The sequence below is a fragment of the Phascolarctos cinereus genome, unplaced genomic scaffold, assembly GCF_003287225.1.
Source record: "Phascolarctos cinereus isolate Bilbo 61053 unplaced genomic scaffold, phaCin_HiC Scaffold_8;HRSCAF=390, whole genome shotgun sequence".
Lineage (NCBI taxonomy): Eukaryota > Metazoa > Chordata > Mammalia > Diprotodontia > Phascolarctidae > Phascolarctos > Phascolarctos cinereus.
Genome location: NW_027556291.1, coordinates 40,451,376 through 40,464,775, shown reverse-complemented (window position 1 = coordinate 40,464,775; position 13,400 = coordinate 40,451,376). Strand labels below are relative to the sequence as shown.

The 13,400-nt window shown below is 46.2% G+C and overlaps 1 protein-coding gene across 2 annotated transcripts in view; it reads right to left on the bottom strand.

The window, feature by feature from the left end:
- The window catches only part of ARHGEF6 (Rac/Cdc42 guanine nucleotide exchange factor 6), a 118,321-nt gene that overhangs the window by 43,946 nt on the left and 60,975 nt on the right, over positions 1–13,400 (bottom strand). For both annotated transcript variants that reach the window (XM_020971753.2, XM_020971752.2), the window contains exons 7-8: positions 11,527–11,621; positions 239–334 (exon numbers count right to left, since the gene is read on the bottom strand). In XM_020971753.2, the coding sequence (XP_020827412.1) occupies positions 239–334; positions 11,527–11,621 (191 nt within the window). The remainder of the gene's footprint in view (positions 1–238; positions 335–11,526; positions 11,622–13,400) is intronic.

Genomic DNA, 13,400 nt, shown 5'->3' with positions numbered 1-13,400 from the left:
GTGGACCAGATTCAGTAAACTGAGGTTCATCCCAAGGAACAAACACTGACCCCACGTTCTTCCTACAACCTTGGCGGCCACTGCCAACACTACGATCATCATTGGCATCATTGGCATCATTCCTCTCCACTGTGGTCAAGTAGGTACAAAAGCAGACACACTCCTGTAGAGGTTTTACCGTACCCACTCCCATAGGCCTCCGCAACCCTGAGTTCCACAGCCAACCTCCAATGCTTACTTTGCACACTCCTCCAAGGCCTGGCACAGGGTCTGCTGAAATGTGCACACTTCCTCAAAGTTGCCCAATAAAGATGCAAATTCCACAGCACTCAGCCTGGAGGGGAAAAGACATCTGATTAGAGTTTGAGACACACTTTCAGTTTCCCAAGGGCCCAGCTGAATGATTGAAAGCACTGGCCAAAGGACAAGAAGCCAAGAGCTCCTGGTGGGTCACCCCTGCTTTTATCTTTGTTCTCTTTAAGGAGTAGACTACTTAACCTATTTCCCTCAGTTTCCCCCTTAAGTAGAGCAGGGCCAATCCTGCTAAAGAATAAGTGGGCTGTACATAAATCGATACATTTAACATTTTCATTCTGAAGGCTCCGCTGGTATCCACTGGTATCCTGTGGTGTCCAGAGGACACGAAGGCTTCCAGCACATTGGGTGAACCCCTTGAGGTAAAAGTCTGGGAGGATAGGAACAATGGGTGTGGATGGATGGGTAGCAATCTGCATCCTCGGACGGAATGTCCACTGATGAATGTCCTTGATCCCCTTGGAGGATCAAAGTTTTTTCAAAAGGTTTTCTGTGTAATATAGAGCCTATATCAGATTGCACACTGTCTTGGGGAGGGAGGGGGAGAAAATCTGGAACACAAAAGCTTATGGAAGTGATTTTTAAAAAGGTTTGTGAGAATAAGTCTGCTTCAACATCTCCTCACAAAGGTGAAAAATGACCTCTGTGGAAATCAAAACCCTTGTAGCATGTAAGCTCCTTGAGGGCAGAGACAGTTTTGCACAGTGCCTGATACCCAACATAGGAGCTGACCAATAAAGGCTTAGTGAGTGGCTGACTGATCTAAAACAGGGCCTTGTAGCTCTCAGCAAGGGGACTGCAAAGCAAAGCATTTACTAGGTGAAGACAAGATGCTTTTGGGGGGCATTAGGTAGAGTTAAGATCTGTGTTGATTGGCACAGAGAACTCTTGGTGGGAAAACTCCCTCCACCAATGCAGAGAGGCAACTGTTGGACAAGTCAAACTAACAAGCAACTGAGAGGGAAAGTGCCTCAATCCCAGGTTCTCCAAACTCCCCGGGCCCAGCCCCCTGATCCACTACCACACTGCCTCTCAAGACACTCTATGGAAGAAGGCAAGAATTCCCGAAACCAGTTTCAACCAAAAAACAAAGCAAAACAAAACAACTGTCCTCAGTGGTTAGAGCAATGAAAAGTGGCCAGCCAGCTGCCTCAACCTGGAGATATTATAGGGACTGCTTCTTCCTTTCAGCTTAATTCCAATTAACAATCTAGAGAAGATTAATGTTAGTTTGCAAAGAGCTGCCAGACCTTCAGACCGGCCATTTCTTAGTCATGTGAATGGCCTAAAATGTGTATGGTCCACAATATGGCAAACTTTTCCCACTTTTATGTATCAGAAGATTTATATGTGTAAACCAAGGGTAGGGAACCTTCAGCCTGGAGGCCCTTCTGACTGGGCTGCACTTGAGGATCTAGAGGGCCACATGTGGCCTCGAGGCCACAGGTTCCCCACACCTGGTATAAACCAAAGGAAAATGGCAGCTCTCCCTAATAGGAAATTGAAGTGACTTCAGTTTTTCTTATTGTTAAGCCCACTGATCATATACTCTTAACAAACCAATTCCTTAATCACAAAATTAATTAAAGGGTTCAATTCCGATTTCAGGCCGTGGTCCTTTTTTCTTCCTTGACTTGAAAATGAGGTTGATCTGTTGCAGTGGCTACTATTGGTTTTTTGGTTGGAGGGGGTTGGGGAGAGATCTCAGATCAGCTCAATTTCAGGCACCGAGCCAGCATGGTCAGCAGTGGGATTCTTGGAAGCCATCAATGTAGAAATCTGGTTTGCTTCTATGTTATGAGGTTATTTCCTTATTTGTTTGCTTGTTTTCCCCAGTGGGGTGGGAGGAGATAAGAAGGAAAAAATAAATTCCTGATAATTGGATAAAAAAAAATTTTTTTAAACTTTGTAAAATAACCCAACCTTATGAGGTAGGCAGTGTTAGTATTATGATCCTCATTTTATAGATGAGGAAACTGGGACACCAAAGGGTGAAGTGATTTGTCTATGAACACATGAGGTGGTTTCTGAGGCTGGATCTGAACCCAGGAGTCCTGACTTTCAGTCCCATACTCCAAGGCACAGAATAGAATGCTTCACTTCGACAAGGCAAACCCAACCTTGAAATTGCCAAGGCTGCAAAGCTGTTCTGATTCTGCCTGCTTGTCATTAGGTCTCCTCCGTTTTAAAAACCAAAGTCATAAAAAAAGAAAATGATAAACGCTGGAGAAGATGTGGGAAAATTGGAACACTAATGCATTGCTGGTGGAGTCATGAACTGATCCAACCATTCTGGAGAGCAATTTAGAACTATGTCCAAAGGGCTATAAAACTGTGCATACCCTTTGACCCAGCAATACCACTACTAGGTCTGTATTCCAAAGAGGTCATAAAAAAGGCAAAAGGACCACATGTACAAAAATATTTATAGCAGCTCTTTTTGTGGTGGTCAAGAATTGGAAATTGAGGGGATGCCCATCAATTGGGGAATGGCTAAACAAGTTGTGGTACATGAATGTAATGGATTACTATTGTGCTATAAGAAATGATGAGCAGGCTGACTTCAGAAAAACCTGGAAAGACTTACATGAACTGATGCTGAGTGAAGTGAGCAGAACCAGGAAAACGTTGTACATAGTAACAGCCACCTTGTGTGATGACCAACTTTGACAGACTTAGCTCTTCCAGCAATACGATAATCTAAGACAGCTGGCTCCAAAAGACTCATGATGGAAAATACTATCCACATCCAGAGAAAGAACTATGGAGTCTGAATGCAGATCAAAGCATACTATTTGCTCTTTTTTTTTTCTTTTCGTGGTTTTTTCTGTTTGCTCTGATTCTTCTTTCACAATATGACTAATACGGAAATATGTTTAATATGATTGTACATGTTTAACCTACATCAAATTGCATGTCATCCTGGGGAGGGGGAGGGGAGAGAGGGAAGGGAAAAAAATTTAGAACACAAAATCTAATAAAAGGGACTGTTTAAAACTATCTTTATATGTAATTGGGAAAAAAATAAAATACTATTAAGAAAAAAAAAAAACCAAAGTCATTTTAAATATTTAAAACAACAACCAAAAAAAACCCAAGCCCATCTGCCCACATTGCAGTGGTATGTGTTTCTATACTGATGTAAAACAATTAACTGTTGTTTATTTTTAAAGAGGAAGGGTAGTACAGTGGGGGGAATACTGCATCTGAGGCCAAAGAACCTGGGTCCTAATCTCAGCACTGACACTTGCTACTTTTATGATCTTGGGCAAGTCTTTTCTCCTCTCTGGGCCTCAGTTTCCCCCTCTGTAAAATGAGGGGGTTGGACTAGATGGCCTCGGAGGTCCCTTCTAGTCTAGGTCTATGATGCTCTGTGTGACCTCAGGAAAAAGGGAAGAGAATAAGCATTTATTAAGCACCTACTAGGTGCCAGGCATGGTGTTGTACAGATATAGCTCATCTGGTCCTTACAACAACCCTACAAGGTAGGAACTGTTATTTTCCCCATTTTACAGATGCGAAAACTGAGGCAGGCAGCAGTGAAGTGACTTGCCTAGGGTCACAGCTAGTAAGTCCCTGAGGTTGGATTTGAACTCAGGTCTTCCTGACTCCAGGCCCAATGCTCTAGCTACTGCACCACCTAGCTGCCTCTGGGCAAATCACTTCCTCTCTCTGGGGCTCAGTTTTCTTTTCTGTAAAACAAGTAGGTTGAACTTGGGGACCTCCAAAGTCCCATCCAACTCTAAAGCTATGACCCCTTGTTATTAGTTGTGCCCAGGGCAGAGTGACCCAATCAGCTAACTGCCCCAAGCCCCTGAATCCCTCCTACATACACATTCCTACTACAGATCAGGGCAGGAGAGCCTTGTCTGGTGCCACAGACAATTCTATTCTGGGCCAGTGACCTCTGGAGCCCCAGAAAGCCATAGCGCAGACGCCCAGAAAGGAGTCAGGCAGCCATGGGAAGACAGGTCAGTGAGTCCCTTTGACTACAGTTCAGCACACTAGTATAGCTTGGGGTGGGGGCAGGGGGGCGGTGGGCAGGGGCAATGTCAAGGAGACAATAATGGCCTGCTGGCTGCTGAGTAGGCAGGCAGCAGCCACTGCCTTTGAAGGGCACAGTCCCCGACTGGCACTGTCCCTGCAGAATCAGGCCTCGGAACACGAGCACAAAGGTTGAGTTGCTAAGAATATACATTTGAGAAACCTTTTGGGTTGTTCTTTCCAGCCATACCAAAGATGAGAATAGTCCCGACTTCACTCATCGCTTCACAATTTGGGGAATCACACGGCTCAGATGGACAGCCCAGTCTGGTCTTCCAAGTGGGTGACGGCCTATATGGCATGATTCGAGGGCTGAAATATCAACCCCACCACCTGTCCCTTCACCAGGACAGTTTCATTCCTTCAAGTCATAGGATCATGAAATGTTAGAGCTGGAAAGGACCACAGAGATCAGCTACTGCAACCATCTCACTTTCCAGAGAGAAAGACAGAGAAACTGAGGCCCAGAGACATTAAGTGACCTGCCCAAGGTCACCCGGGTAGTATGTAACAGAGCTAAAATTCCGACGCAGGTCCTCAGACTTCCAGATCCAGATCTGACTGCAGATTTCTGGTCTAGAAAGACAGCATACCATAGTAGAGGGTGTAGTAGCCTTTGAGTAAGGAAGAGCTGGGTTCAAATCCTGCCTGACATTTACAAAGTGACCACAAGCAAGTCATGTAACTTTCTTGCAGCTGTTTCCCCAGCTATAAAATGCAGAGAATAAAGCTGGTAGTCCCTCCCTCGAAGGGTTATATTGGGAGACTCAAATCAGATAATACAAATAAGACCCTTTACAAACCTGAAATTGCTGTAGAAATGGCAGTATTATTATTATTGAAGGATGTTCAAGATTATCCTTATTCACAAAGGCAAATAGCTGGGGGGAAGGGGAGTTATACTTTAGTCAGCTAATCAGCTAATACCTTAATCTTAACCACCAATTAATACTCCAGCAGGAATGGGCAGCCAGCAAGAATAAGAGTGAAATCGAGAGGTGTTGGGGTGCAACTCAGAGGGAAAATGAGGGCACCAGTAAGGGAAGTTCTCAGGTCATCTCTAGGGAAGTCAGTGAAATTTGTCTCTGGTGCCCTTCCCAGAGCTCATCAATGATCTCGAACCATAACAACTGGGGAGGAACTTTCCTCAAAATCTGGTTTCAAATCAGCACGTGACACATTTGAAGGCTAAGGGCAACTGAAAGGACAATGTTAACGGGCCACGGGAGGAGAGAAGGAAAAACTGCTCAACTGTCATGGAGCTTCTGGGAAGTAAAGACCTGAAATAATTAACAGGAAGTCCAAAGCAAAGATAAAGGAGAAGAGTAAGGGAATAGACTAGTAGCTCTCAATGAACGCAAGGCACTAAGCCAGGCTGAACTACCTTCCCGGGTTCGAGAAGAATTGTCAGAGGTGATTACTGAGTTACCATTGGCAGCCTTTGAAAGACCACAGAGAACAATATCAGTGCCTTGAGAATGGAAATGGGCAATAACATCACTGTTCTCCAAAAAAGGGAAGTGGGCATCATCGTCAAACCATAGGCTGATGGGCCTGACTTCAATTCCTGGCAAAATTCTGTAATAGATAATTAAAGGAATAGTTTATGAACATTTAGGAAGGAAAGCACCCGCGCTAGGTGTTGGCCCATGTTTCATCAAAAAGGAAGTCGTGTCAAGCTAGCCTAAGGTCCTTTTTGGACAGATTCATAAAGGAAATGCCAGAGACCATCAATTTTTAGGAAGGTGTGTGACAAAGTCTCCGGTGGCTTTGGGGTAGCTATGATGAAGAGATGTGGGTTCAATTCACAACTAAGTAGTTCAGGGAGGTGTAAAAACTGCTTGACTGCCCACACCTAAAGACTAGTCATTAATTGACTGATGTCAACCCAGAAGAAGGCTTGGTGGAGCAGCCCACAGATTTGTTCTTGGCCACATGCTATCAGACATTTTTAGCAATGACATGAATAAGACATATATGGCATACTTATCAAAGTTGGGAGTAGGGTGTGTTGGTAAATGTTTAACAACTGGCTCTGGGGGCCGGAGAAAACCATATACCCATGACACACTTTTAAGATCAATCTGAATTATTATCATTTTTCTTCATCATTTTCTTAAGTCTATCCATCAACAAAACAATAAATCAAGCCTTAATTTGTAGTGCTTGTTGAATTCCACCAAAAACTTAACAAAGGGCTCTGGCTCCAGCACACCGTTGGCTGACAGGGACAGCTAATACAGTTGATAAAAGATGGATTCGGTAAAAGACCACAACAGGCTAGAGCAATGGGCCAAATCGAACCAGCTGAAATTGAATAGACATAAGGACAAAGTCCTGTACTTAGGTTTAAAAAAAAAACTCTACAAGTATGGCACAGGGAGGGCAGGATTAGAGTGAAAAAGATCTGGAGGGCTTAGTGGTCTGCAAGTTCAACCTGCAGAAACAGTATCCTATGGAAGCCATAAAAGCCACCATGGACGTGAGCCGTGGAGAAGAAAGGAGGCAACAGTCTCACTGTTCTCTGCCCTGCTCAGACAACACTAGCGATATCAGCTTCAGTTTTGGCCATCCTAACTTAGGAAAGACACTGCCCAGCTGGCAAGCTTAGAGATTGATAAAGGGCCTGGAGGGGGAAAGCCTTAGTGAGGGCCTAGTGACTGCCTTCAAGGACTGGCAGGGCTGGCAGGCAGAAGACAAATTACATTTGTCCTACTTGATTCCAGAGGGCAGATCTAGGCGTGGTCGGGGTGGAGAAACCGAAGATGGGCAGATTAAGACTTGATGTAAGGAAAAGCCTCCTCTGTCCAGTGGAGCTGTCCCAGCATGGCCTACGCTGCCTTAAGAGGTAGTGGGGTCCCCTCCTTGGAGGCCTTCAGGCAAAGGCTGAATGACCCTTACCAAGGATGCTGTAGAGAAGACTCAGGCAGAAGGCAGACCAGACGGCCTATGAGGCTCGTGATTTTCACTCCTCCCCCCAGTAAGAGAAAATATATCTAGGTAGACATCATTCTTACAGACAGAATAACTTGCTAAGAAAGAAAAGGAAAACTCATATGTTATTGAAAGGCCCTAGAGCTTTAAAAGGTCTCACTCTGCTCTCTGGGACAGCTAGAAAAACCTCATTTTGCTGCAGGTGTGAAAAAGGCAATCTTCCAAAATCCTGCTGCCTTGCCCATGGCCACGGGAGCTTAGCTGTCCCCTCTGACCCCTCCAAGTGCATCACACTGTCAGCAGCCTGACTCATACAGAGCCTTTCAATGCCCTGATACAGAAAAAGGACTTGGACCCGGGAGAAGCAACTCCACGGCTGATTCACTTGCAGTTCTCCCCAGGCGCAGGCAAGGCTGCACATGTGTCTCCACCTCCTCTGACTTCTGTCTCTTTCTTCCCTCTCAGCCTCAATCATTCCCTGGTCACACTTCTATTCTCTCAAGACTCCGATGTGCAGCTATCTCCCTTGTCTATCTCCCCGCCTCCTACCATAGCGCAGCTAGGTGGCGCTGCCATGGTGAGAGCGCAAGGCCTGGAGTCAAAAGGACCCGAGTTCAAATTCAGCCTCAGAAAAGCTGTGTGACTGAGCAAGTCACTTAGGTTCAGCTTCCTCATCTGTAGAAAGGGAATAATAACAGCACCCACTTCCTAGGGCTGTTGTGAGGGCCAAATGAGGTACTAGGTAAAGCGCTCGGCACAGTGCCTGGCACATTGAGAGTGCTATATGATGTTAGCTATTATTTATTATTCTTACTCCTGCATCTACCTCGTGGGATTGTTGTGAGAATCAAACCAGAAAACCGCTTCCCGGCCTGCTGTGAGCACCGACTAGAGTTCTTCTGCCTTCAAGATCTCATATCCACTGAGCTTACCACGCTCCCATAATCTCCAACACATCTTCTGCTTTAGCACCACTGGCCCCATTCCAGCGTGAGAGATGGTAACAGAGTAGGACAGTGGGTCAGTTTGAGAGTCTAGAAGGTCTCAGCTCACCTGCCTCTGAAATGGAGGAGCTTTATGGCCTGGGCAATTCTCTAAGACTCCAGAAGAGTTACTATCCTCCATTGCCGGAGAGAGTTTCCCTACCAGGAATTCCCTACATCCATGAAGTCACAGGGTGCAAGAAAGGAAGAGTGGGGAGGTTCAGTGGGAAGAGCCCTGGATTTGCTATCAGAGCATGTGAGTTCAAACCCCAGCTCTGCTACTTACTACTTGGGTGACCTTGGACCTTCGCCTCTTTCAGCCTCAGTTTCCTCATCTGTAAAATGAGGGGGTTGGACTTGACAGTCTCTGAGGTCCCTTCCAGTGCTAAATCTAGGACCTGGAAGCTACAGCCTTCCTGGAATAAAAATGTCTTTATCGTTGGAAGGGAAGTCCACGAAAGCGTGAATGAGGGAAAATTCAGGAATGTGGAGCCAGACAAGGGCTAACAAGAAAAGCTAGGGGCAGCTAGGTGGCCCTGAAGTCAGGAGGACCTGAGTTCAAATCTGACATCAGACCAAACACTTGACACTTACTAGCTGTGTGACCCTGGGCAAGTCACTTAATCCCAACTGCCTAAAAATAATAATAATAATTTCTTGGGCAGCTAGGTGGCGCAGTGGATAGAGCACCGGCCCTGAAGTAAGAAGGACCTGAGTTCAAATGCGGCCTCAGACCCAACACTTGACACTTACTAGCTGTGTGACCTTGGGCAAGTCACTTAACCCCAATTGCCTTTAAAAAAAAAAAGCCTCCCCCAAAAAAAGAAAAGAAAAGCTAACATCATTTCTGTAGCGCCTTAAGGTTTACAAAGCACGTTATCTCGTTTTGTTATCATTTGGAGACAGATGGTTTGGAGTTGAGACTTTCAGCAAGGGGCAATGCTTAACCAACCAAGAAGACTTGAATTTTAGACCTTTAGGTCCTCTAGTCCAGGCCTCTCTTTTTTACAGATGGAGAAACTGAGGCCCAGAGAAAGGAGGGGATTTGCCCCAGATCACCCAGGTAAACAGCAGAGTCTGTACTAGGTTTCCACATACATCTCCATATAGGGCTTTGGGTCACAAGTCTCATTCTCTCTACAACATCAGGGAAAGAACTGGTAAATGTAAGAAGGGACAGAGAAACATGCATTATGTTCCCTGTGACCGAGCCATGTCGGTGCACAAAAAGGTCAGCTCAGAGAGGAACAGCAGCCAGAGAAAGGTTTTGTCCTCAATTATACACACTGATTGCAAATCATTGCTCAGCTTTCCACCAGACTGTGCCAATATCTTAATCTCTGATAAAGCTTGGCCAAGGTAAATATTAACACATGCCTGTACAGAGAGTCTGTGTTTACAAATGCTGGACATCTACACACTGAAGGGGGCTCGACTGGACCTTTCAATGGTCACCTCACATGGCCAAGATGCAATTCAAGGCAACAAGCACATGGTAAACGCCAACTGTTTGCAGGGCCCTGAGCAAGATGGGGAATGATACAGACCTCATCCTCCAAAAGCTTACGTTCTGCTATGGAGAATGAGACCCAAGTACAAAGAAGGAGATGAGGAAGAATATGAAAAGTACCAATGAGAGGTGCAAGCAAAATGCTTGGTGAAATGTGACGAGGGAAAGATCACTTTCACTGGGAGAGGGAGGGAGGAAGGATCAGGAAATTCTTCATGAAAGATGGCGCCTGGGACACAGGGCCACTATAGGCAGAGGGATCATATATGTGAAGGTACAGAAGTGAATATATGAGATGGGAGGTGGGAGAAAGACAGGCAGATTGAAGGGAGATTGTGGAGGGCCTTAAGTGCCAGGCTAAGACTTTGTCTCTCCCCTGTGGCTCCAAGAAGCTGTAGCATGCGCAGCAGCCACACCCTAGTAAAACCATCTTGGTAGACGGGCTAAACCAGGTTGAGAGTGGTCAGCAGGCCTGAAACCCGTCGGTGAGTGAAGAGGATGTCCACCCCGAGCATGTGAAGGCTTCCCCTGGTGGAATGGGCAGATAAGAACAATTTGTTCCAAAGGCCATGAAGGCAGCTAAAGCAGGCGCTGTGGAGTGCTTACAGCCTGGTCAGACATGGAAGATGCCAAGGTCATCCACTGCATCCCAGGCCATCACCAGTCATCCTGCCTTTTGTCTTACCACTGGACTTAGAGAGAGTGAGCCTGATGGCTTTGTACAAGCGTGCCTCACTTAAATCCAATACCTGCACCAGTCAAGACGCCACCCAACATGATGTCTTTGATCCTCTTCAAAAACAAAGGACGAACAACAACAAGGGGTTTGTATTTTATCCCACAGGCAAATGGGAAGCCACTGAAGCTTCCTGAGCAGGAGAGTGACATGCTCAGAGCTGTGCCTTAGGAAGATTCTTTTGGAAGCTGGAGAGAGAAGAGCCTGGAAGCAGGGTCTCCAAGCAGTTGGGAAGGTATTACCATAGTCCAGGTGAAGGCTACTAAGGGCCTGACCTAGGATAGTGGTTCTAGGAGTGGAGGGGAAGGGAAAAGATGGGAGAGACGCTGCAGGGGCAGAAATGAAAGAACTGGGCAACTCATCAGACTGCTGGATGGCAGAAGGAGAGGGAAGACTCCAGGACATCTCCAAGGAACCAGAAGCAGGGGAGAGCCATTAGGAAGAGGTGGGAGAGGTTAGTTTCCTGCCAGACATCTTTCTAAGTAACCGCTTTTCACCAGTGCAAAGGTGAAGGAGAAAATTCTGCCAGTGAATGGGAGCTGTCTGAGGTCAGCCGCCTGCAGTTCCTCTGGGCAGCCCTCTGCTGGGGTTTCCCACTATCAGATCCCAGCAGAGAGGCCTTCCTGGAGAGCAAAGGTCAGAGTCAATCTGTGTCCTGCCCAGTTCACATGCTTACAGGGATTATTGGCGAGAACCACAGAGTAAAATAACCAGGGAGCCCATTTCATTTCTGGAGGGTAAAGCCAGACACACCATGGAAAAAAGATCCAGGATGAACATGGCACCCGGCAGAAAGGGAAATCAGATCTTCTCTTCCACAGCCAAATTCTTGGGGAGCGACATCTTGTAAGATTTCTGCTGCCCTGGCCATGTTCTTGGCAACTCATGCATGATGGGAATTCTTTTAAAGGGCATTTGCCCAGCTCTAAGACACCAGTGTAATGGCCACACTGGCTGGCATTATTGGGTTTTATTGAGTGAGGACCTTACAATGGAAATCTTACTTGTCATTGGCCTGGAGTGGTCGTAAGTATGTCCCAAGAAGCGACTGTAGCTCCTTAGCGTAGTCCTGTTCAGTTTCCAGGATGTTTTGCAAAACCTACAGAGAGACAAAATTGGATGAGTGCAGCCATGAGCCAGCATGACTCCCAGAATTCCAGTGCTGGCAGATTCCACTTAGACCAACTCAGACCTGAACTAGAATCCCCTCTGCCACATTCCATCCAGCCTGGGGTTGAAGGCTTCTCTCTAACGTGAGTGTAGTGTGATGTACTAGAGGAGGCACTGGACCTGAAGTCAAGAAACCATGGGACCCAAATCCTGCCTTGGACATTTCTTAGCTGTGTGACCATAAACCAATCACTTCCTTTTCTCAGTCTCAGTTTCCTCATCTATAAAATGGGCATAATAATTGTACCAATCTTCTAGGATTGTTATGAAGATCAAATAAAATAATACATGTCAAGCATTCTTTGCAAACTTTTGCTCTGTAACTGTCAACTCTACCACTACTCACTATATGGCCTTAGGCATGTCACTTGCCCTCCCTGGGCCTATTTCCTCCTTTGCAAAATGAGAAAGCTGGTCTAGATTACCCCTAAGGATCCTTATACTTCTGAAATCCTGTATTTCCTGGTTAGATTGTCCCAAATAAGAATGCAATAGAGATGTTGTACCCATGAAAGGAAACTACTGTATGAAAAAGGCCAGCATCCAGACAGTTCCTGCTCCTTGCCAGGTCCACGGGCAGCACACACAGAGAACAGAGATGACTCATGGCACTCTGCCAATAAATTAGGTGCCAAATCTGACCACCTTCTTTAAGGTATCTCTATGTTCAGAACACCTTCTATCTTCCCGAAATTAGCCTAAAAGTGACATGGCACTGGATATGGAGTCAAGGGGTTGATGGTCAAATCCCGGTTCTTCCACTTCTTACCTGAATGACCTTGGCCAAGCTATTTCTCCTCTCAGTGCCTCAGTTTTCTGTTGGGTAAAGGCAGGGGGCCAGACTTGTTGGGCTCTGAGCTCTCTCCCGGCTCTAAAACCAATGGCTTCTTTGATTTTCCATTGTTTTGGCTGTAGCCCCAGGATGAGACTGCTGGGGACTCCCAGAGCCTTTGATGATGAAAGGACGTGAGAGAATGTGGGCCTCAATGGGGAGGAGGCCGCCTGCCAGAAGACCTCCCTCAGGGGTGAGGCGGAAGGCAAGTGCATGCGGCAGGGCTGCTGGGTTCCGAGTGATACAATCTGGTCACCCCAACACTTCTTTACTGCGTCAGGTAGAGTTAGCCTAGACCCTGTTCTCTGCTTCCCTAACGCTGCCATTTAAAGGATAGCAAAGCATCCTTTTTCCCCAAATAACTACTACACGCATGCTGAGCAGGCCAAGACATAAAGCAGAGTCTGCGGGTGATAACTTGACCATCGGCATGCTGGTAGGAAATGTTTCCAAACTCTCTTGGAACATGGAAGCCTAAGGCTGCAGAGGCAGCAGCAAGTCTGACCCTCTCACCTTATGGATAGGAAAACAGAAGCCCACAGAGGGGATGTGACTTGGTTGCTGGTTATTTACTGTAACAGTTTTAGGATTCGAACCCTGGTTTCCTGACTCTTGAACAAGTGTTCTTTCCTCTGCGGTCTAGACATTCCTGGGAATCTCCAAGGCCCTTTCAGGAACCCACAGAGTCAAAACCATTTTCATAACAATACTCGGATGTTTTAATTTCTAATATAGTAAATATTGATAGATATAACCCACTTAAACAAAAGCTCTCTGAATGGGTCCTGAGCCCAAAAAGACTGAGACTCAGTGCTCTGTACCCCGCCTGCCTCTCTCTTGAGAGTAAGGTTGTTTTCACATTTTGAGTTCCCCAAA